At 38.8% G+C, this 25875-nt stretch overlaps 1 protein-coding gene across 5 annotated transcripts in view; it reads right to left on the bottom strand.

Annotated features, from left to right (window-relative positions):
• The window catches only part of HPS5 (HPS5 biogenesis of lysosomal organelles complex 2 subunit 2), a 44408-nt gene that overhangs the window by 9735 nt on the left and 8798 nt on the right, over positions 1-25875 (bottom strand). For 4 of the 5 annotated variants that reach the window (XR_003233390.2, XM_025988184.2, XM_025988185.2 and 1 more), the window contains 14 exons: positions 21673-21783; positions 21439-21503; positions 20370-20562; positions 18673-18806; positions 13766-13978; positions 13405-13476; positions 9651-9739; positions 7024-7202; positions 6406-6564; positions 5450-5636; positions 4639-4762; positions 3096-3245; positions 1780-1857; positions 723-1300 (listed from right to left, as the gene is read on the bottom strand). Coding sequence is in view for 4 of the 5 variants with exons in the window: in XM_025988184.2 (XP_025843969.2) it covers positions 723-1300; positions 1780-1857; positions 3096-3245; positions 4639-4762; positions 5450-5636; positions 6406-6564; positions 7024-7202; positions 9651-9739; positions 13405-13476; positions 13766-13978; positions 18673-18806; positions 20370-20562; positions 21439-21503; positions 21673-21783 (2332 nt within the window). In the remaining variant the exon portion in view is untranslated. The remainder of the gene's footprint in view (positions 1-722; positions 1301-1779; positions 1858-3095; positions 3246-4638; positions 4763-5449; positions 5637-6405; positions 6565-7023; positions 7203-9650; positions 9740-13404; positions 13477-13765; positions 13979-18672; positions 18807-20369; positions 20563-21438; positions 21504-21672; positions 21784-25875) is intronic. The other variant, XM_072725452.1, reaches the window with a different exon arrangement.

Below are 25875 nucleotides of genomic sequence, written 5' to 3'. Positions count from 1 at the left end.
AAAAAAAAATTAAAAAAAAAACAACTACTTGTAGTTTAAAAAGAATATCTCTGCACACACACACACATATATGAATCTAAAGTGAGTATTTTTTAAATATTTTAGTTTTAGTCTCTATACCCGATGTGGGGCTCAAACTTACCACCCAGAGGCCAAGAATCATATGCTCCACTGACTGAGCCAGTCAGGCACCACTAAAACGGAGTAGTTTTTTGAAGTAGTTTTCAAAGGGCTCTGAGGACAAATCCTAAGGAACGATCCCAAACGCTGTTTTCCTTAATCACATCATTAGCAGAAGGGTAGCATCTGTTCAGATCATTTCTAAAAACCCAACCTTCAATTTCTGATATATGGGTTTTGTGTGTGTGTGTGTGTGTGTTTTTTAAGATTTTATTTGAGAGACAGACAGAGAGAGAAACGGGAGGAGCAGAGGGAGAGGCAGAAGCAGATTCCCTGCTGAGCGTGGAGCTGGACATGGAGTTCTGGAATCATGATCTGAGCTGAAGGCAGATACTTAATCAACTGAGCTACCCAGGTGCCCTGATATATGGTTTTTTAAGATCATTTTTTCTCACTTTCATTATTTCCTATTTGTGTCAGGCAGTAAGTAATTGAACAAATTCAGAGAAGGCAACCAGCCTTCTTTTTTTTAAATGTGAAAATACTAAGATGCTATTGTGCTCTATACTAATTTCTATGTGACAAGGCAATCTGATTATTACCTTTCAATCCTTCAATAAAAGTGTCCCAAACACCAGGACTGTTAGCGTAACTAAGCTTGACACTCTCCTTTGCTCTTTTCAAGTCCAGGAGGAAGAAGTACTTCTTTATGAACTGACAAGCCAGAATTTCAGGAGAGTGCTGTTGGAAAGAATGGTCCGCGTGTCCACTTGTGGTTTTGGTCTCATAATTCAATACATTCAATTCCAAACACAATGTTGTCAATTCAGCCAGGTCCTTCTGAAGACCGTCAGCTATGCTGCACGGAGCACATACTTGGAAAAGGTCATCCGAGGGCTCCTTCACACACTCTGTAGATTCACATGCTGTTGGAGCAACAATTTCTTCATTGCCTAAAGAGTCTCTTTTTTCATTTTTGTTATCTTCTTCTAATATTCCCTTTTTTGACTCTTCAAACAACAGCATATCCTGGTTTGATGTCATAGATGAGTGGCCAGTATCTGAAACGCCTAAAAAGTCCTTCACGGCAAATGCTTTTTCTAACTGTGGAAGCCACTCCTGTAAGACCATTCTCAGAGACTCGGGTTCAAACAAAACCAGTGGATCTTGTAGCTTGGTCCTATACAAGACAGACCAATGTGAAATTTAGGCTCCATGTGTTTTTTTGTTTTTAAAAAAAAAAACAAATTATTTCATGCTAAACAAACATACTGAATAAAAGACTGATCTGCAATGTTACTTTTCAACTCTTTGACAATTATCTCAACAAGATGAAAATACAGAGAGTGTTAACTTGAATACTAACTGTTGAATTTCAATTACCAATGAGACCTACCTCTGCCCCACACTGTCTGAGGACCACTACTGACAACCTTGAAGTCATTCCCATTCACTATAAAACTCCCTCGTCCTCGGGGCACCTGGGTGGCTCAGTTAAATGTTTGCCTTTGGCTCAGGTCATGCTCCCAGAGTCCTGGGATCAAGCCCCATCAGGCTCCCAACTCAGGAGCCTACTTTTCCCTCTGCCAACCCCATCCCCTTGCTCATGCTCTCTCTCCCTCAAATGAATAAATAAAATCTTAAAAAATAAATACTCACATTGCTTCTGCTGTCGCTACTTTGAGCTCTCGGAACTTGTCTTCTTCTGGAGGTTGACTAATTACTTCTTTTTTGTCCCTAGAAAAATGTGAAAAGAGTTGGAGGGGATTAGAGCTTCCTTGGACAAATGTTTCTAAGTGCTAAGTGGCAAGTACTGTACTTAGTACTACATGACACAAACAGAGGAATATAGAAAAATGGTCCATGGCTTTAAGATGAATAAACTCGGGCAGCCCTGGTGGCCCAGCTTTAGCGCCGCCTTCGGCCCAGGGTGTGATCCTGGAGACCTGGGATTGAGTCCCACATCGGGCTCCCTGCATGGAGCCTGCTTGTGTCTCTGTCTGTCTTTCTGTCATGAATAAAATAAAATCTTTAAAAAAAAATAAGATGAATAAACTCAACTGAGAAAGAAAAGTATGCAAATAACTATTACATAAATGAGAATAAAATAAATGCTAAAGAGCAACACAACCGTGCTATGAAAAGCACAGTAAAGGGAATAATTATTCTGATGAGGCAATCAAGGGATACCTTCCCCTGGAGGCAGTATATGTGTTAGGAAAAATGGTGCAGGCTAAGGGGTTGAAGGGTGGGGGTGGGAGGAATGCAGGTGAAAGAAACAGCATGAGGTGTATCCACCCAGTACTCTGCCAGGACTGGAATTTCAAGTGCTTGGAAGGATGTAGATGGAAGTGAGGCTGGAAAGATGGGCTGAGGTCAGACTGAGGTGGCTTTCAATGCCACGGCAATCCTGTACTTTTTTTTTCCCTGTTAAGTACATGGGATTCACAGACCTATCCTATTTCCTCTGACTGTCCACGTTCCCTGGGCCTATGGGGCTCTCAGTTCCTGGGTGAGTGCTGAACCTGTGTGCTTCCAATGCTCAGATCCCCTGAGAAAGTACGTGCCAAGACATCAATGCCAATGCTCTCATCTGACAGGCCAGAGAGCATTAGTAACTTAGCCAAGGTCACATGCTAGTCAGAAGCACAGCAAGGACAAGGCCTCAATTGTTGATCATCCTACTCTTAATCTAATACTCTTCTCTAACAACCCAGAAGTTTGAAAAATTTGGAGGGAAGGGAGAGCAAAAATGAAACAGGAGCTAACTTAAAACTCTCTCTCAAAAGACTTGTCATGGATGGATGTCATTTTCCAACACTTACCTTTATGGCATTCACATTTTTTAGTGAACTACACAATCTACAATGAACAGGGTCATACATGTGTCTTCCCTAATAGCGCTGTCTATGGCTTTCTCCAAAATGACAGCTGAGTCCCCTAGAATTTACCCAGATTTATATGCAAGAGCTTACTCAGTGTCTTCTTCCTTTGGGCAGGTGACTGGACTCATATCCTCTTCACATAAATGCTCATCACCCCTGGGTTCTGGTCTTATTTTCAGATCAGGGCTAGTATGAAGGGTGCCAATCTTCTCAGTAGTTTTACGTACAAAGCTAGAAACACTAGAAGTCAAATAGCAAAAAAGTAATAATGAAAAAAACCCCTCATTACTCCCAAGAACGGAAAATTCTGTATCTGCATTCTCTATGTTCTTGTACTCCTAGTAAGGTAATTTGGACTTAATACAAAAAAAAAAAAAGATTATGCTTATAGCAACTTCCCTAATCAACTACGTATTTCCCATAAGGCCCATGTAAAATTTACAATATAATAAAGATTCACTTCATTGGATTCAATGCTAAAGAAAAAAATCTTGGGATCCCTGGGTGGCGCAGCAGTTTGGCGCCTGCCTTTGGCCCAGGTCGCGATCCTGGAGACCTGGGATCAAATCCCACGTCGGGCTCCTGGTGCATGGAGCCTGCTTCTCCCTCTGCCTATGTCTCTGCCTCTCTCTCTCTCTCTCTCTGTGTGACTATCATAAATAAATAAAAATTAAAAAAAGAAAAAAATCTTTAACTCCAGTTATGTCTGTAATGTTTCTGTCAACTTAGGCAAAGGAGGCCATATGATCACCTGCCTCAGCCTGGCCAGAGAAATAACAGAATTTCTCCATGACACTCAATGGTTAACTAGTCACAATATAGCCTCCTTTATAAGCAAAACTATATCCAGTAATTGAATCACTATACTGTACACCTGAAACTAATAACACTGTATATTAACTATACTGGAATTAAAATTAAAAAAAAAAAAAAAAACCCAAAACAGAAAACTGTATCCAGTAAGACTCAGATAAGCAGTTAAGTAGCTTTACAAAGTCTGCTCTCAAACTTAAATGCTAATTCTAGGCTCACAGAGTAGTTAGACTTCCTAAGAGTCTCCAATTCTGAGCCCAAACTGAGAAAGTATCAAGAAATGACTAATGATATATAGGAACTGTTTCTATCAGAGATGAGGAAAAAACAGATTTTTCAAACTTTGCTCTGTCTGAAGTGGAGGACACATTTTAACAACTTGAATATCCAAGTACTCAAAGAAAGAAGCTAAAAAAAAAAAAGAAGAAGAAGAAGGAAGCTAAACTGCCCAAGACAGAAATGAGAAGCTAATAGCCTCAGATAACACATTATATAGAAATAACCAAGAGGCTTTCATTTTTTCTCATTTAAAATGTCTTTCTACAGGGCACCCCAGCTCAGGTCATGATCCTGGAGTCCTGGGACCAGGCCCCACATCAGGATCCCTGCTCAGTGGGGGAGTCTCCTGCCTCTCCCTTGCCCACCTCCACCTCCCTGGATCATGCTTTCTCTCGAATGCACTCCCTCTCTCAAATAAATAAATACAATCTTTTTAAAAGTATATAAATAAATGTCTTTCCATTCTCAGTGCAAAAGTACCTAATGTGACAACTGAAGTGAAACCAGAAACAGGATTCAGTGGCAAGACAGATTAGTTTACCTTTCCTTGACAGCCTGAAGAGACACAAGAGGAGATGGAGAACGAAATGATAGTGGAATGCCGAAGGGGAGAAATGTTTCATTCTTATCTGTCTCAAATGTCACGGGAGCATGAGAAACACTGTCTGATGAATGGAATCAGGGGAAAAAGAAACAAAATTTAATCACACAGGAGGTTTTTTTTTAATCTTTAGAAAAATTCTGAAATGAATAAACCAAAGGAAATGAAGGGTTCCATACCAAAATCACAACTGACCCAGATACAAATGAGCAGAACACAGGTTTACAAGATGCACGGGATGGTCCACATATAAAACACTTAGGTAGGTACCTTCATTGTCCTACTAACCCTGAATCCCCATAAGTCAAAAAGGAAGTTTAGAATCTCTATTAATCTCTTCTCAATAGTTCAGTCACAGGAATACTCGAACATCGAAAAGTGAAGGCAATGGCCCCCAAAACTGTGGTAATTTTTCATTCCTGATGGAAAATAATTTGGTTAGTCAAGATAAAATTGTTCTACTCCTTTGGTTAATGACTTTCTTTCTTAACTTTTCCAGCACAATGATGCATGACCAAAATTAGGGACTGTTATCGATGTTAGCCTAAGCAAGAGGGGGAAAAACACGACTGAACATAAACCCACTCTCCCAGGGGCAAGCAGATCTACAGGTCTGAGTGGAAAGTCTATCAACATGATAAAAATTATTAACACCATGTAGAAAATTAGATGCACAAGTTAACCCTGGCCAATAGAAGTCACAGAAAATAACTGCTTCCTATCAGCAGCCAACAAAGCACACTGCCATCACCTTCATTTCCGCGTGAGCTCCAGCACGGATCTGGCTGGTCCTCTTCTGGATGTGAGGCAAATTCTTTGAGTCTCTCGTCTTCTGAGAGAGTTTGGCTGTGAAGGGAACAAGAGTCCTCATCCGACTGACTGCCTCTCCTACTACTAATGATACGATATATACCAGAGTCCAAGATGCTGAAACTTTCCTACAAATAAAAAGAATCCCCAAAAAATCAAAGTGAAACTCCTCCCTTTTTTTGAGAAAAACCAATATGAATAAGTGCAAGTCAATAACCACAATTATAGCTTAATAGAACAAGCTGGTGAGCAAGGTGTAGGTCCCTGGCAGCTGGATCACTTTCTCGTACGGATGACAGAACACTACCATCTTTCTCTAGCTTGCCTCCATGAATCCTGGCTGTGAGACTGGGGCAGTAAGGAAGCAATCTTGAGCTACACTAAGACTCCAATGAGTACGAAGCATCTGAAATCACATATTAGGAACAACTCAACTTTTGCTAGAGGCTATATGAGTTATGTCTGGAAACAATATAATAAATAATGATAAAATAAAATGTAGCTCCAAGACACACATAAACAGAGGCTTCCTAAGGGCTGCCCAACAACGGAAATAAAGCCTCCTCTTGACAACTCCGCCCCCTTTCCCCTAAATCTACTATATGGAAAGGAAGATAAGTTTTGGGATCTTAAGGGATATTTCTTTTCAAAGGAAGAAAAACTTTACTGTGCAGATAAACCCTTTAAAAAGTAAAAATACTGGGGAAGCCCGGGTGGCTCAACGGTTTAGCGCCGCCTTCAGCCCAGGGCTTGATCCTGGAGTCCCACATCGGGCTCCCTGCATGGAGCCTGCTTCTCCCTCTGCCTGTGTCTCCGCCTGCCTCTTTCTCTCTCTCATGAATGAATGAATGAATGAATGAATAAATAAATAAATAAATAAATAATAAAACTACCTACATGTGATGAAATGGAGCTTCTCCGACTGCTGCAAGCTGAATCCAAAGGTTCAAATTTTAAAATCAATTCTTCCAGTTGAGAAATTAGATCACTATAGGTTGTGAGGTCCAGTTGAGACTTCAGATTCTCCAATTTATCTGCAGTTAAAGATTTTCTTCCCTAATGAAAGGATAAGCAGAAATCAAATAGAATAGCTTACTATTTATAACTAAATCTAAATTCAGTGGTCAATATACTGAAAGAGATATAACCGAGAACATAAAATCTCAAAAGTGCTTTAAAAAGATTTAACAAGCTAGTGAAAGACTTAATGAGAATTATCTTAGGAATTAAAAATTGAGAGTTATTGTACATACAATCATCCCTCTTAAAACAGGGCCTGAAATTCAAGGAGGTTTCTGAGAATGTAATTTTTTAAAATGGGAAGTATACCCTTTTTCTTACCCTCTACCCACACCCACCCCTAGATTTGTCTGCCATACCTCCTTTAGTGATTTATTGCTGCTTTATCTGTAGGTCCTACAGACAGGTCTAATAAAGACAAGCAACTTTCTAGCACACTCCTGCAAGCTAGGGTGGTTTTAACAAACCAGATGAACGTGTAAGTCTCTGACTCACTCTGCTGGCAATAATAGAATTTTGGAAAAGACAGCAAGCGCGAGCAGCCAGGTTCCACAGGCCTCTCCTCAGCAGGCGCTCCACACAGCGTTCCACAGACAATAGAGAAAGATGTGAGACTTTCCCGTTTAGGTGCAAACAGAACAGCTCATTCTTGTAGACGGCCACATCCTGAATATCTACAAAACCCACAGGGGTGAACACACAGAAGGTTAACCAAATATTCCATTTCATGTTGGCAAAGACTGAAATTATTTTAATAAATTCACTTTTTATATGGAGTTTGGTTTGCCTAAATTTCATCTCTATTAGAATACTTGCAATTCAGTGAAGAAATATTTTAGACACTTCTTATAAGATCAAAAATAAACAGAGAAACACATCTCTCTTATCTAAAATGCTATGTTTACAATGATACTTTCTAAACAAAAGGGCAAAGGAAAAAGAGAGACAAACCAAAACAGACTCTTGACGACAGAGAACAAACTGATGGTTACCAGAGTGGGGAGGTTGGTGGGGGAATGGGGGAAACCAGTGATGCGCATTAAGGAGGGCACCTGTCGGGCAGCCCGGGTGGCTCAGCAGTTTAGCGCCGCCTTCAGCCCAGGGCCTAATCCTAGAGTCCCGGGATTGAGTCCCGCATCGGGTTCCCTGCATGGAGCCTGCTTCTCCCTCTGCCTGTGTCTCTGCCTCTCTCTCTCTCATGAATAAATAAAATCTTTGGGAAAAAAAAAAAAAAAGGAGGGCACTTGTCTGTCATAGTGAGCACTGGGTGATGTACAGAATTGTCAAATCACTATATTGTACACCTGAAACTGCATTACACTATGTTAATTATATTGGAATTAAAAACTATATAAAATAAATGATACTTTCTGTGAAAAGAAACTGAGGATTTAAGAGAGCACTCTACATTAGAAACCAGACTACAACATTTCTGAGAGTTACAATCTGATGTCAATGCATGGATTTTAATATCATATATAAATTGACAAACAATTCATAAGAAAATACTTATCTTGGCAGAACATGATGAAAGAACTTAAACTAGTTTTTGATCTCATTTATAGGTGGAATCTAAAAAAGCCAACTAAGTATGGTAACCAGGGACTGGAGCGGTGAAGAATGCTGGTTAAGGAGTACAAACTTACAGTTAGAAGACAAATTAAGTTCTAGGGATCTTTTTTTTTTTTTTAAGATTTTATTTATTTATTCATGAGAGACAGAGAAAGAGGTAGAGACACAGGTAGAGGGAGAAGCCGGCTCCATGGAGGGAGCCCGATGCGGGACTCAATCCTGGGACTATAGTATCACGCCCTGGGCCGAAGGCAGACACTTAACCGCTGAGCCACCCAGCCATCCCAAGTTCTAGGGACCTAATGCACAGCCTTGTGATTACAGTTAACAATTCTGTATCACGTACTGCAGAGTTGCTAAGAGTCTAGATCTTAAATGTTCTCATCACAAAAGACAGTAATCATATTGCAATATATAGCTGATCCTTGAACAATATGGGTTTGAACTGCATGGGTATGGATACGTGAAATTTTTTCCATTAATACAGTATAGTATATGTATCTTCTCTTTCTTATGATTTTCTTAATGTTTTCTCTTCTCTAGCTCACTTTATTGTAAGAATACAGCAAATATTACATATAACATACAAAGTATGTTAACTGTTTATCAAGCAAGGCTTCGGGTCAACAGCAGGCTATTAGTAGTTAAGCTCTCCGGGAGTCAAATGTTACATGCCAGTTTTCGACTGCCCAGGGGTCTGTGCCCCTAAGTCCCACTGTTGAAGGGTTAATTGTATAACTGTATCAAATCAGTACTTCATATACCTGAACTCATACAGTGTATATGTCAATTTTTTTAAAAACACTCCTTTTCAAGGGAGAACCTTAGCAACTTAATCCACAAGAAATCAGTATCAATTAGATCAGTAGGCAATGGTTCCTCTTTTTTATACCTCTACAAAGTAGAAAATGACGCAGAAAGATACGATACACACCCTGAGTAGCAATGACATTTCTGGTTTAAACTAAAGAAAATCAGAGATTGATTTTCTCTGCGTCAGCCACATAAAATGCTGTTCCCCAAGGACTTTTTGAACCTCAAACTATTAGGACACATTATTATTAATAATAATAATAAATATAATAATATTGTATAATACAATTATTATATATTATAATATTATAGTATTAAAATATTATAAAATATATTATGATTATAATATATAATATTATAATAATATAATAATAATAATAAACACATAAAATTATTCATGAAAGGGCTCCTGGGAGGCTTGATTAAGCAGCGACTCTTCAGCCCAGGTCTTGATCTCAGGGTTCTGAATTCAAGCCCCATGTTGGGCTCCATGCATGGAGCTGACTTAAAAAATAAATAAAATTATCCATGAAAAATTGAATAACTGAAAACAAATTTACAAGTGTATGCTAGGGAAATACCTTAGAGTGGGAAACATCTATGATGTTAATCTTTAAAAGAAAGTCACCTCAGTCTATTTTTCTACTTTTCACGCTGCAAAAGAATTCTCCTAAGATAATTAAATCTTTTATAAGCATGAGGTTAAACATTCACATACGGAAGAAAAATATAATTACCTTTGACCTCACTCCAGAGAAGAACTTGAACATTCTGAGGAATGAAAATATAAATTCCTCCTTCTGTCCAAGTCAGCACACAGTGCTCACTATAAAAGAAAAGGGAAGATATTTAGAGAATTCTAGTTTATTTGGGTACAGAAGTTTATTCCTGTACCCAAGTTTATTCACTGTAATTCCCTGCAGTGAGACCCTCAGATCAGCTATTAAAGTAAATTGAAACTACAAAGAAAACATAACAGTGATCCAGTTAATCAAGTCCTAACACCTCTTTTATGTCTATAACAAGAGTCCCTTAAAAAATAGCACAATATGATGCCAAGTTGAGAAAAATTTAGATACACTAAGAATCTTCTAGAAAAAGAAAAGGCTGGCATTTTACCTAACATTTATTAAAGCACCTAAATTTCCTATTACTAGTATGCAAAGGGCACATTCAAAACAGACTACACACCTCAGCACAAATCAATGCTCTAGTGAGCCACTTTTAGGGATGGTAATATTTTGATGCCCTTAGTTGTGTGCAGGCAATAAAAGGCTGAAAACCCCTGGTCAACTATCTGCCAGGAGCTTTATCAAAGGCTCTACCTATATCATCTAACCTTGTGGTTACTCCTCAAGATATATGTGCTTTACCCTATTTTATAAAAAAAAAAAAAAAAAAAAAAAAAACCTGAAAGTCAAAAAGATGAAATAATATGCCCAAGGACAGTCTGGCTCTAAAACCTGGAGTTTTTCTCTAAACCTGACCTCTATACCTTTTCCTCTACACCTCTTTCTTTTCTTATTTACACTGACTCACTCACCAACTATTATCCAGAATCCCAACTATTCTACATAGCTGCATTTTCATCGTCATAGATTTCCTAAATGCCAAACCAAGTGAACCTTCCTTATTTCCTTTCTTCTTAATGTTCAAGCAGGGGCCAACCCTGTTGATTGTTCCTTCCTTCCTGAATCTTACCTCCCCAGAGTCTGGTACACTGCACTTCCCTGGTTCACCTTTGCCAGTCCTCTGGTACTATCTCTGCTCATCTCTTTCCATACTCCTTTCTTTATACTTATTCATTTACTCTCTGAAGGCTGCTATTATTTCTCATGTACCAATGAGTAATCTGGTTCTTCCCTTCAGTCAGGGCATCCCATTTATAATGCTCTCACTCTAGCCACCTCCCAAGGATCACAAAAGTGCTACTTCTCTCTGGAATCCTCTGAGAGCCCTTGGCAACCACTCTTTCTCCTGCACTCACCTTACTTCCTGTCAACCCTGTTCATATGGCACTTAGTCATGTATTGCACTGTTGCAACCTTTATTTTTTATTATTGTTAAGTTTTGTAGAAATATCACATCTCTCCAACAAATTATAATCTTAAGAACAAGGACATTAGGGTGCTTGGGTGGGTCAGTTGGTGAAGCATCTGACTCTTGATTTCGGCTCAGGTCATGATCTCAGGGTCAGGGGATCAAGCCCAGTGTTGGGCTCCATGGTCAGAAGGGAATCTGCTTGAGATTGTCTCCCTCTCTCCCTCTGCCCCTCTTCCCCAATATGTCTCTCAAATAAATAAATAAATTAGAAAACAGAGGCCTTTTCCTAATATATACCATTTTTATTTACACCACCTGAGATCATGACCTGAGCTAAAGGCAGACCCTTAACCAACTGAGCCACCCAGGCACCCCCACAATCATGATTTTGACACTAAATTTGATACTCAGCTTGGAAAGATTCCATAGGAAATCTTAGGAGGGGCCTACCTAAGAGCTGATACTCTGTAACTTATGTATCCCTCCCCTTGTCCTTTCATTGATAATAAACAGACTAGGACACAACCTAAAGAGAATAGCTTTAAAGGTCAAGAAAGAGAAAGTGGTACTGTTTACCCAAGAGAAAACAAAGTATATACTGCTTCCTTTGGGATTTGTGGGTGTAACAGTAAAGGTTACCATAGGACACAAGTGTATAGGTGGAGGAAAAAAGTAAAGAAACAAAAAGCCCTCCTGCTCATTTTTTTTTAATCTTCATTGAATTCTTTAATTGAGCTGTTACTTGAGGGCCTTCTCTGTGGCTAACACCAAGCCCAGAGCAAAGGAGTTTACAATCTGGTGCTGAGACGGACATTCATAGTACAGTGAAATAGGGGCGGTGACAGAGGAACAAGGAAGGTGTGACAAAAGTGCCTGGGAATAAGTGTCTAATCTAAGCCTGCTGGAGGAGTCAGCACAGGCTTCAAACTGGCATTAATTATTACTTAAGCTGAAGAGCAGGCAGGGCCAGATCATCAGGGGCTTTTTATGTGATGGCAGAAACTTATCTGTTTAGGAGCTCTAAATAGCTTAACTCAAAGGAACAACTCTACCAGAAGGACCAAATGAACCATGGTTTTCCATTAGAAAACATACCCTTGGGTAAAGGGTTTCCTCACAAATCACACCACAGTCAGCAAGTGTCTATCATGTGCCAGACACTATGCCAAGCACTGAGAATAATATAATGAACAAAACAGACACAAAGTCCTTACAGAACTTACTAAGAGTAAGACAAGCATAAATGTATGAATACATAATTATAAATTATAATAAAGGAAGAGTTTTTAATATGGTTTATCTAACTATGAACAAATATCAACTTTTCTCTGTAATTTTCAGGCTGAATTAAGAATTTATGAAAATGTTAAATTGTCTACAATTTAATTTTAAATTCATCAGTGTAGGCAGTGCGATACACACACACACACACACACACGGGGAGGGGGGGCAATTAGTTAACATTTTGAGAGTTTGGGTTTTTTTTTTAATCACTTTCTACGAGCGGATGATGAAGCCCCAATCACACTATCCTAAAATGACCTCCAAATAACATTCTCTGAATCTGCAGTATAGATCTTGTGCATCACCTAAGGGATATTAGAAATAATATCCACTGATGAAATGAGTTCAAGAGCCAGAGATTGGCTGGAAATTGTATACTGGACTCCCACACTGGCAGAACAAGTTCTAAGAACTGACAAACCCAGCCTTTAGTAGCACTCTGTGCTATCACTTAAGAGTGGACTTCTGCACCTGATCTACTGGATGGCTAGCTGAACCCTCATGTCAGAATATGGATGAACATGGGGCACCTAGGTGGCTCAGTCAGTTATGCGTCTGCCTTCGGCTTGGGTCATGATCTCAGTGTCCTGGAATGGAGCCCCACATCCTCTCTGCTCAGCAGGGAATCTGCTTCTCCCTCTCAGTCTCCCCCTAAGCTCTCCCCCTAACCCCCTCTCAAATAGATAAATAAAATCTTAACAAAAGAAATTAGAATATTTCTGAATGTGCCTCAAGCAAAGCTTTCATGCAAGGTACCTGACAGAGCACCTAAAGAACACAGAATTGAAAGTTTACCATGCTTACAAGAACAAGTTCTACAATTAGGTTTGTGCCTACCTGCTAAGAAACATCCCTATGTGTGGTTGACTTCAGTCTGAGACTTGCTTTCATTCTAACCTCCCAACAGGTAGGAGAGATTATGAAAAAAAGAGTACCGACAATTCTTAGCTCTAATTATTACAGAGTAAAGTCAATTTGAAAACTAAAAACAGCAGCATATTTCTATGATCTTTTTTATTTCTCTTAGAAACATAGGCATTTTCTAATTTTCCAAAAACAGTTTAGTACAAAAAAAAAACTTTTAAAAAGCTAACCACCTATGAATAAGAAGCAAAGAGAAAAAAGTGTTGTGTGTTTTTTGAAAGATCAAAAGGAGAAACTTACCTAAAATACAAGAGTCTGGGGAAAGACAAAGACTGGGAGGATCCAACTGTATGGTCATACTGAGGGTCTGATCTAGGAAGTAAAGAGTCTATTAATGATTGAATCACAGCATAAAAGTATGCTGCTCCCTATGTAGGAAAAGTTCTGCCGCATTTAACTTGTCTGCCTTTATTCGATCTATTTTAATCATCTCAAAGATAACTGGTTAAAGACTTGGTTTCTCTAAATCTTTAATATAAATTCAACTTCATTCTTGGAAAGCATTATAAAATTTTTAACACATCTGGAATATCAGAGATTTCAACCCAACTCCTGCAGGTAAAATCCTCAAATAGTCCTTACCAGCCATACAAATCATTACCTTAGAGTAATCACAGGGAGAGGTGGTGATGAGAGGAGTTTCTTAAACTGATGTGTACTTATAACTTCCCCATCAAAGTTCACTTCCCACATCCTGGAGCCAGGGCGAGCACAATATATTAGGGGTTGCTGGCCTGCAGAACATCTTCCAGGGAAGAAACAAGCTCCGTATTCTCCATATCTTTCCTTGCTTCCAATTCTCCAAAATTTTTCTCTAATCCCCAAAAAAGGCAAAGAAAGCATGTTTACTTATAAGAAAGTCAAGAACAATGGCACTACAAATCAGCATGGCCATAACAACTGCACCCAAAACGTCCTCTCTATATTCACATTAGCAGTATACTGGAAAAAACAGTAGCTTGGAAAGGTCAAAATAGGGTTCTAGCTTTGATTTGCCATTAACAATTTCTGTAACAGGAAGCAGATCACTTCACATTAGTACTTAGTTTATCATCCACAGAATGAGGGGCTCACAATTAATATGAAGGCCCCTTTCAAATCTATAAAATGAGTGCTAGCAAATCATGACATACATCCTTAAATCTTACTGTAAAGTTATTTTAAAAACCCATTCCAAAAAAAAAAATAAAAATAAAAAAATAAAAAAATAAAAACCCATTCCAAATCACCTTGTAAAAGGTTCTTTGGACGCTCCATAGCAGCTACTAAGCTACCTCTCCAACCCTGTCTTCTAGGCACTCCCCTGCTACAAACACCCAGCAAACTCTTCACTCTGTCTCAGAATGCCAAGTCCTTCTGAAACTCTGCAACTTTGAACATTCTGTTTTCTTTTTTTTTTTTTTTTTTTTAATTTTTATTTATTTATGATAGTCACAGATTGAGAGAGAGAGGCAGAGACACAGGCAGAGGGAGAAGCAGGCTCCATGCACTGGGAGCCCGATGTGGGATTCGATCCCGGGTCTCCAGGGTCGCGCCCTGGGCCAAAGGCAGGCGCCAAACCGCTGCGCCACCCAGGGATCCCCGAACATTCTGTTTTCTTATGACTACAGGAGCTAAATAGACAAAAGAGCATAGTATACTGACTGGGAACATGAAAGGTGATAATGTGAGGATGTTGCTTCCTAAAAACTGCTTCCCTCTTTCTTCATGGCTTCACTTCATCATTCTTCCTCTGAGAGATTCCTTGATGCCCATAAGCTGAATTACATGCTTCCCAGGGCACTTACCTCATTATATATGGCAATTGTGTCTATTTCAACAATAGAATATGACTTTATTTAGGACAAAGGTCATTTCTTATTCTACTTTAGTTGAATTCCCAATGTAGAGCCCAGCATCTGGCCTACAGAAAGTCCTAACTACTCTGTAGTGCTTCCATGTACTCTAACTCTTTGATTAAAAGAGAATGATCAAATATGCCATCCGGTGTGAATTTACAAGGTGACCTTAGATATAACTCAATAAATATTATCCCTGTACTTAGTTGTTTGATAAGTAAAATGTAACTATAAGAACTCTGCGTACCATGAGAACATGGATGTGAAAGTGCTTTGAAATGTATACAGAGCAATCTAAAAGTTATGGATTTATTATTATGTTCCTTATTGGGAGATAAAACATATTTCTTGCTTACTTTATATCCTCTATGGTACTTACCATAGTGCTAAGGTTTCAGATGAGTGCAATGAATGTTTGCCGTGTCAACACACACAGGCAACTCATTCCTATTATACTATTATACTATTCTACTATGCTCATTAACCTTGCTTACTACATTTTCAAACAATATATTACAGGCACAAGGTGAAGTATTTCATATACGTTCTCTTAGTTAATCCTTAAAACTGTCTCTACACTCTGGATGGGGAAATCAACATTTACCAAGGTCTAAAGAGTATCTGAGCCAGATTTTGAAATCATATTGTCAGGCTCCATTAGTCCATGTTCTCCTCACTAGACCCTAGTTCTTTGTTTCTATTTCCTCTGTTCCTTCCTGGGACCCACCTTGCTCATCAACAATACTGAGACAAAGTAGTCAGTGGCTGGCAAGAGAAGGAAATACTAAGAGCCCCGTTTAAAAAAAAAAAATGCTGGGGTGCCTAGGTGGCTCAGCCGGTTAAGCATCTGACTCTTGATCTCAGCTCAGGTCTAGATCTCCGGGTTGTGAGTTTAAGTCCCTCACTGGGCTCCATGCTAGGCATGTAGCCTACTTTAAAAAAAAAAAAAAAAAATTGCTGCTTGTTGGGAGGGAATATAGGTTGAAACCAACAAAATTATTTTAAACATAAATGAATTTTTAAAATTATTGTACTATCTATATCCCTCCAAACTGAATTCTAGTTAACAGAATGTGGGTACTTGGACTTTGATGGAACTGGAGGGTATTATGCAGAATGAAATAAGTCAATCGGAGAAGGACAATCATCACACGGTTTCACTCATATGCGGAATATAATAGTAAAAGGGACTATAAGGGAAAGGAGGGGAACTGAGTGGGGAAAAATTAGAAAGGACGACAAACCATGAGAGACTCCTAACTCTGGAAAACAAAGGTTTGTGGAAGGGGTGGAGGGTCGGGGGATGGGATGACTAGGTGACAGGCACTAAGGAGGGCACTTGACGGGATGAGTGTTATCCTATATGTTGGCAAGCTGAATTTAAATTTTAAAAAAGGAAAAAAAAAAACCAGAAAGTGGACATTTCTGTAAGTTGTTATTTTAGCAGCAGAATCTATGTTATTCTCATAACCAACTCTAGCCACATCCCTGTGAACCAGGAAAATGTTTAGCAACTCCATTGCACGAAAGAATAAATAAACCTCTACTTATTTTAGCTCTTTATTTCAAAAAGTCTATCATATGTCTTTCTAAATTGGGCCCATTGGTAAACTTGAAAATCTACAGGTGAAGAATACTTAGGAACTTGGTGAGGCTAATAAATATGTTACCAAAATCTCAAGTGTGGAATTAATGGCCAAAGATTCAACATCAAAAGGTGTTTTGGGGAACTGCAAGGTAAGAGCAAGGGCAGAGAATCAAGACAGAAAGGTTCTAGTCTTCTTGCCTGTCTCTCCCGAGCTGTGCAATGTCAGGCATGCTCTATCACTCAGGATGCTTAGGCTTTCTGATCTGCAAGAATGAAAGAGTAACACTAGATGATCTCCAGTTCTCCAAGTCTAATTTCATCGCTGATCTGAAATAAGTCAGAACCAAGTATATCCTCCTTCCCACTAATTCCATATAATCTAGCCACTTGCATCTCAAAGCCTTGCCTCTCTGCTGTCCGGCTAGGTTCTCTGCTATCAGGCACCTGCCATCCTACTATAACTGGTCTCTTTTCCATGTATCTTTCTCGTCCAAGAAAATAAATACAAAGTATACCTTCTCCCCAAACTTCCTTCTACCATCCCTGACTCACATTCCTCCAAACCTTTTATAATAAACAATCTCCTGCTTTCTAGAATAGAAACTTTCTAATTGAGATGTGTGAACCTCTGGAAGTACATAAAGACTTTCCAAGCCTGGATAGTTTTAAGGAAATCAATTTTCAAATCTTGATATACTATATGTATACTTTCTTAAAACAACCTGAGAACCCACTTACTTAATTAATGTGACATTTTAGGCTATCACTCTCACTGTGGTGCCAATTTAGCAACTTGATCTTCCCCAACTCCCCTACTTAAGTCAGACTGGCAGGTTTTTAAATATGCCTACTTTTTCCTCACTTTTCCCCCAAGAGGCTGCTCCTTCCTGCTAAAATATCCCTTCCTTCCCCTCTTAGTTCAAATTTAGCCTACCAAAAATCATCATCAAAATTATTTAAGCTGCCTGGTGGGTTCATGGGAGTTCAATAGACAATTCTCTTTTATGTGTGTTCAAAATTCTCTTTCATAAATATTTATTTTTTTTAATATTTTATTTATTTATTCATGAGACAGAGAGAGAGAGAGAGAGAGAGAGAGGGAGAGAGAGAAAGAGAGGCGAGAAAGGCAGAGACACAGGCAGAGGGAGAAGCAGGCTCCATGCAGGGAGCCAGACATGGGACTCTATCCCAGGTCTCCAGGATCAGGCCCTGGGCTGAAGGCGGCGCCAAACCGCTGAGCCACCTGGGCTGCCCTTTCATAAATATTTAAAAGAGTGGCCGGTCCTGAAGAATATGACAGTGGGAACAAAAAGAATAACCTGTGAAAATTTCCCTGCAGTGAGAATAGCTGAGTAACTTCAGTAGAGCGATACACAATATTCATACCAAGTTGTTTCCTATTATGTTCTAATGTTTCATAGTTACCTGTAATACACCATTCACTGAACCTTTGGCTCCACCCTTGAGATTTCGGTAAAATACCTGTCAGCTTCACAAAATTCATAATTATCCTTCACCCAATTTTACCCATTAGTAAAATTTATTAAACACACAACAAATCTAAACAACAACAAATTCAATCAAGGAAGACTTCCTGATTCCTCATATTGAAATAGGCCTTTGTCCAGCCTTCCCTCATGGCACTGTGACCACCCTTCATGGGGTTAACTGAACATCTGTCTTAGACACTCACAGGACTGCTCAGTCTCCTATCTTTCCTATTCTTTACCATCAGCTTGCACATAGCTGGGTCCTCATTAACATCTGTATTACTAAACTGAGGGGTTTGGGGGCAGCCCCGGTGGTGCAGCAGTTTAGCGCCGCCTGCAGCCCAGGGCGTGATCCTGGAGACCCTGGATCGAGTCCCACATCGGGCTCCCTGCATGGAGCCTGCTTCTCCCTCTGCCTGTGTCCCTGCCTCTCTCTCTCTGTGTCTCTATGAATAAATAAATAAAATCTTTTAAAAAAATTTAAAAAATAAATAAAAAATAAATAAACTGAAGGGTTTGGGCTATATGACTTCTAAGTCTCTGAGAGTTCGAGAATTCTGCATAACCTATGACTCATGGTTGGTCAATATACCTCTCAGTGTCACACAAGAAGGATCGAGTAAGTGAAGATATAAGTAGTCTTCCATCCAAATAATCCAACTGCACAACACAGGAGTCAACTATGGTTATTGTCTGAACAGGAAACATCACAAAGGCAGCAGCTGCCTAAAAGAGACATGACAAGGAAAGAAAAATCACCATTACACAGATGCATAATCTTCTCTTTACCCTTTCAGTGAAAATAACCTTAGATAGCAAAATAAAAATTTTAAATGGGCCAAAATTTAATTTGCCTATTAGGATATCAAAGCTTCACTCATTTAAAAGTTGTGAAATACTTTGTTACATAACTGCAAAAGACAATTCTTAAGGCTCTGTTTCTGGTTATCTAATCTTAAAGGCTGGAATGACAAAGATGAAGCAAGTTTTGGGACATGTGAAAGAGAATTTTTTTCACACGGAAGACAGAACTTCTCCCTTTGGAAAAACACAAATTAGGGCTATACCACCTGTAAGGTTCCAACTGTATTTGGGATGAAAAATATGTTAGGAATCAAGTGGTAACTTTGATGTGGGTCACCATGATCAAATCAAAAGAATGTGTGTTAATTAAAATAAAATAATTTAGCCAATGGTAGTTAGATTTCTTCTTTCCTGTGAAGATCCTATATGGAATAAACCAAGCTCCCCACTATAACAATTTTGGAGAAGAGGGACAGTAAGAAGTTGGTCTGCCCTCTTTAACGAGAGCCTGGAACATTCTGTTAGGGTAATGTGAAACTTAACCCTTTTACTCCAACTTAGGAGGAAGCCTGGGACCATACAGCTAAGCACAATCCAGGAGGTATCTTTAAGGTTCAACTTACAGTAAGTTACATTCATTCTGAGAAATAATATACCTAATCTCATGAGTTTCTTCTAAGCAGGGACCAGGAGAATAGGAGCCTGGACAACTGATACTATTTGTATATTTCCCATTTTGTTCACACAACTAACAAAGAGGCATCTTATCAGGATGCCTGGGTGGTTCAGTTGATTAAGCATCCAACTCTTAGTTTCAGCTCAGGTCATGATCTCATGGGTCCTGGGACCAAGCCCTGTATCAGGCTGTACGCTCAGTGAGAAGTCTTCGAAAGATTTATTCCCTCTGTCCTTGCCCCCACTCACTCACTCACTCTCTCTCTCAAAAAAAAAAAAAAAAGGAAAAAGGCATCTTTTTTTTTTTTTTTTAAAGATTTTACTTATTATTTGACAGAGAGAGAGTGTGTGCGTGCACAAACAAGAAGGGGGAGCAGAGGGGGAGAAGCAGGCTCTCCACTGAGTAGGAAGTTGGATGCAGGACTGAATCCCAGGACCCTGCTATCATGACCTGAGTCAAAGACAGACACATATCTGACTAAGCCACTTGGGTGCCCCAAGGCATCTTATCTTTATTAATAGCCTAATATTAATGCTTAATTTAAGTGACTCATACAGGTGAATTACAGAATACTGTACCAGACAATGTACAAATAGATAATGTCACAAAAGCAACCCTGCAACAGTATCAAGCTAAACCAGGCTACTATATGGACTACATACAAACAAGTCTCCTCAAAATTAATAGTCAGGCTCTAGATCAGTCTCCCAAGAAATATAGTATGTAAAATTGTGTCCTTCAATTGAGATTCTGTAAGACAATATCATATATCTCACTTAAATACATAAAAGAACTGGACTAGCTCTTACCTTTGTTTGTTTAGAAGTATTAAGTCTGATGGCAGAAACTTTCCCCATATGATCACCTACAAAAACTCTAAGAATAGCTGTATCCCAACAGAGAGCTGTAACTTTTCGGCCTTTGTGCTCTGAAGACACATAAATTCGTTCTGGTTTCCCACGACGCTCCTGATTTAATTCCCAAACAACTACAAGACCTTGACTGCAAGAAAATGAGTCACGGAAGCAGATTTTTGGCAATGGTGAAAACGGTGCAATTTCTTTGTATCACAGTATCAATTTTATCAAATATACATAATTCCTGTTCTTCAAAAAAGAGAAAGTAGAAAGTCAAGGTACTAACTTCCTTGCTTTAGTCCACCAATCCAGTATGAGAATTTAGATGTTATACATTATGTTATCTTTCTCTTTTAAGGTCACTGAAATGTTGTTGCCTTACACCAAACATTTTCCATAAACCATAGGGTGACCGTGAACAACTGTCTGTCCCAGTTTGCTGGGAACTGAGAGATTTCCCTAGGACACAGGACTTTCAGGGCTAAAATTGGGACAGTCAAAGGCAAACCAGGATGGCTGGCTACTCTAACAAACACACAACTACATCTATCAATTTATTTATTTTTTTTAAGATTTTATTTATTTATTCATGAGAGACACAGAGAGAGGGAGAGAGGCAGAGACACAGGCAGAGGGAGAAGCAGGCTCCATGCACCGGGAGCCCGATGTGGGATTTGATCCCGGGTCTCCAGGATTGCGCCCTGGGCCAAAGGCAGGCGCTAAACCGCTGCGCCACCCAGGGATCCCCCCTACATCTATCAATTTAAAATGTATTTAGGGGGGCACCTGGGTGGCTCAGTCAGTTAAGTGTCTGATTCTTGATTTTTTCTCGGATCATGATCTCAAGGTCATGAGATGGAGTCCTGCATGGCATCGGACCCCACATTCAGTAAAAAGCCTGCTTAGGATTCTTTCTATTCCTCTCTTTCTGCCCCTCCCCACTGCTGGCATGAGCACTTACTCTCTCAAAAAAATAAAATAAAATACATTTAGAAAAGATAATTTTAAAGCAGTTTCTCACCTGGTAGCTACAGCAACATAATCATCATCATGTAAACAACATGCAACCTGAGAAATTGCACCTTCCTAGAACACAAAAGGAAAAATATTGGGCTTCTCAAAAATGTTAATTTTTTACTTTTATATCTCAAGATTTACATTCTTCTTTTACTCCAAATGATTATTCATAATGGGGAAATTCAAATTTATGAAAGATATTCCAAATAGCATATGACAGGACTACCCTTAATCTTACCCTATGTGAAAGAAAAAGCCTGTGCTTCCAGCCTTCCTTCTGAATGAGATTGAGTCCTCCTCCTGAACTGCCCAAAGCCAACCATTTTCGAGATACAGCTATGCTGGTGCACTAAAAACATGTAAACAGACAAGCGTGAGATCATAGTCACATAACCAAATTAACTACTGGAAATAAATACTAAGGATCTGTGTAGCAGGTTCCTCCCCTACCCCACTCCTTGCCCTGTAGGATACCACATAATCGCACTCATCCTAGTATAATGAAACATTTGGTTCTGAATGTTTAATTGAATCTCAAAATGACTGAATAGGCTCCATTGTACAAATGAGTCATTTTCCCTTAGCAAAATCCAGTTATTAGACCATTCATCTTTTGCATAATTTGGCTAGGTCATTCCAATGCTTACCACAAAGACAAGAGATCAAATAAGTCTCCAGGGGATAAAGCAACTGCTTTAACCATTTACTCCCTTGAATCATTTTTAGTCTACATAATTATAATTAACATACAAACCACCTATAGTTTTTTAGAACAAGTAGGACTGTAGAGGACGCAGATGCAGGTCACTGTGCTATTATCTCTCCCTCAACTCTCAGCTTGCTGATTTCTTTCTTTATCCGACAGAAAAAAACAGTGGTCTTGCTGTGCCCAATAATACCCTGCAGCAAAATTTGTTGCTTGGCTGATGAACAGACCCTCCCAACCCTCTGAATCTTGCTTTCTACCACAGAAGCTGGAAAACCTAAATATTCATTTACCCAGTTTCTCTTGAAGCTAGAGGGAGCTATGTAACTAAAATCTAGCTAATAAGAATAAGGCTACTAGGGTTTCTTAGAAAGGTTTACCTTATTAGGTAAAAGGCAGAGTCTGAAAAAAGAAAGCCTTTAGGAAACAATGGATAATAATATAATAATAGTAGGGGACTTGAACACCCCATTTACATCAATGGACAAATCATCTAATCAGAAAATAAACCAGAAAACAGTGGCTTTGAATGACACACTGCACCAGGTGTACTTAACAGCCATATTGAGAACATTCCAGCCTTAACAGCAGAATACACTCTTCAAGTGATCATGGAACAGTCTCCAGAATAGATCATAAATGAGTCCACAAAACAAGTCTGAACAAATCAAAGCAAAATCAAAGTCATACCATGCACCTTTTCTGACTGCAATGCTATGAAACTAGAAATCAACCACAAGAAAAAATTTGGAAGAGCACAAATACGAGATTAAATAACATGCTACTAAACAATGGATCAACCAAGAAATCAAAGAAAAAATAAATTACATGGAAACAAATGAAAACGAAAACAGCTCAAAATCCTTGGGATGCAGCAAAACTAGTTCCAAGAGGGTAGTTTATAGCAATACTGGCCTAACTCAAGAAACAAGAAAAATCTCAAACAACCTAAACCTCATATCTAAAAAAGCTAGAGAAAGAAGGATAAAACCCAACCAAGCAAAAAGGAAATAAAGATTAGAGCAGAAAAAAATGATATAGAAACTAAAAAAACAATAGAACATATCAATGAAACCAGGAACTGGTTCTCTGAAAAGATCAACACAATTGATAAACTTGCAGCCAGATTCACTTAAAAAAAAAAACAACCCAAAAACAAAACAAAACAAAAAAACACCCCGAGAGAGAGAAGACCCAAATAAACAAAATCACTAATGAAAGAGGAGGAATAACCAATACCACATAAACACAATTATAACCGAGTATTATGAAAACCTATATGGCAATAAACTGGACAACTTAAAAGAAATGGCTAAGCTCCTAGAGATGCCTAACTTCCCAAACTAAAGGAGGAAATAGAAAATTTGAACAGGCCAATTACCAGCAATGAAACTGAATCAGTAATCCCAAAACTCCCAACAAACAAAAATCCCGGACCAGATGGCTTCACAGGCGAATTCCATGAAATATTTATTTATTTATTTATTTATTTATTTATTTATTTATTTAAAATTTTTATTTATTTATGATAGTCACACAGAGAGAGAGAGAGAGAGAGGCAGAGACACAGGCAGAGGGAGAAGCAGGCTCCATGCACCGGGAGCCTGACGTGAGATTCAATCCCGGGTCTCCAGGATTGCGCTCTGGGCCAAAGGCAGGCGCCAAACCGCTGCGCCACCCAGGGATCCCTCTACGAAATATTTAAAGAAGAGTTATTACCAGGGCACCTGGGTGGCTCAGTCAGTTGAGCATCCAATTCTTGGTTCTAGCTCAGGCCATGATCTTGGGGTCATGGGATAGAGCTTCCCCCACCCCGCCCAAGTCTGGCCTCTGAACTCAGCAGGGAGTCGGCTTGGGATTCTCCCTCCCTCTTGCTCTGCCCTTTCACCCACCTGCACATTTGTACACACTCTCTCTAAATCAAATAAATGAATCTTTAAAAAAAGTAAATAAATAAGAGTTAGTACCTATTCTCAAACTATTCCAAAAAAACAAGAGAAAGAAAAACTTAAAAATTCAGTTTATGAGGCTAGTATCACCCTACATATCAAAAACCAGATAAAAACACTACCAAAAAAGAGAACTACAGGCCAACCTCTCATGAATATCAAAGCAAATATCCTCGATCAAATATCACAAGCTGAATCCAATAATACATTTAAAAAAATCATATATCTGATCAAAGGGGATTTATTCCCAGGATACAAGGATGGTTCGATATTCACAATCAACATGATACATCACATCAATAAAGGATAAAAACCATATAATCATTTCAATAGATGCAGAAAAAAAAAAAAACATTTGACAAGGTAAAACATCTATTCATGATAAATATCTTCTGCAAAGTAGGTTTAGAGGGAACATACCTCAACATAATAAAGACCTTTTATGAAAAACCCACAGCCAGCCAACCAACATCATACTCAATGGTAGCAAAAACAGAGCTTTTCCCCCTAAGGTCAGGAACAAAACAAGGATGTCCACTGTCACTACTTTTATTCAACATACTACTAGGAAGTCCTACCACAGATATTAGACAACATAAAGAAATAAAAGGCATCCAAATTGGTAAGGAAGAAGTAAAACTCCCACTATTTGCAAATAACATATATATAGAAAATCCTAAAGAGTCCCCTAAAAAACTACTAGAACTAATAAATGAATACAGTAAAGTTACAGGATACAAAAATCAATGTATAGAAATCTGTTGGATTCCTATACACTAACAATGAGGCAGCAGAAAGTGAAATTAAGAAAACAATCCCATTTATGTCTATACCAAAAACAATATCCAGGAATAAATTTAGAGGTGAAAATCTCATACTCTGAAAACTGTAATACACTGAAGAAAGAAATTCAAGATGACGCCAAAAAAAAAAAAAAAGAAAGAAAGAAAGAAAGAGAGAGAGGGGTGCCTGGGTGGCTAAGTGGTTGAGTGTCTAGCTTTAGCTCAGGTCATGATCCCAGGGTCCTGGATTTGAGCTCTGCATCAAGCTCCATGCAGGAGCCTGCTTCTCCCTTTGCCTGTATCTCTGCCTCTCTGTGCCTCTCTCATGAATAAATAAAATCTTAAAGAAGAACAGAAAACGCAAAATAAACCCACAATTATATGATCAATTAATCTTCAACAAAGGAGAATATACAATGGGAATAGACAGTTTCGTCAATAAATGGTGTTGAGGAATCTGGACAACCACATGTAAATGAAACTGGACCACCTTCTAATACCAAACACAAAAAATAAACTAAAAATGGATTAAAGACCTAAATGTGAGACCTGAAACCATAAAAATCCAAGAAGAGAGCAAAGACAGTTATCTCTGACACTGGCCATAACATTTTTCTAGATATATCTCCTGAACCAACGGAAATAAAGGCAAAAATAAACTAGTGAGACTACATCAAAATAAAAGGTTTCTGCACAGCAAGGGAAACAATCAACAAAACTAAAAGGCAATCTATCAAATGGGAGAAGATATTTACAAACAACATATCCAATGAAGTGTTAATATCCAAAATATATAAAGAACTTCTACAACTCAATACCCAAAAAAAACAAAATACCCAAAAAATAATCCAATTAAAAAATGGGCAGAGGACACAAATAGACATTCTTCCAAAGAAGATACAGATGCCCCATAGACACACGAAAAGATGCTCAATAATGTCACCCATCATCAGGGAAATGCAAAGCAAAACCAAAATGATATCCCCTCATACCTGTCAGCATGG

Source organism: Vulpes vulpes, chromosome 11 (genome assembly GCF_048418805.1).
Source record: "Vulpes vulpes isolate BD-2025 chromosome 11, VulVul3, whole genome shotgun sequence".
NCBI classification, from domain to species: Eukaryota; Metazoa; Chordata; class Mammalia; order Carnivora; family Canidae; genus Vulpes; species Vulpes vulpes.
Note: the sequence above shows the minus strand (reverse complement) of the source record. Positions and strands in the feature narration are given on the sequence as shown.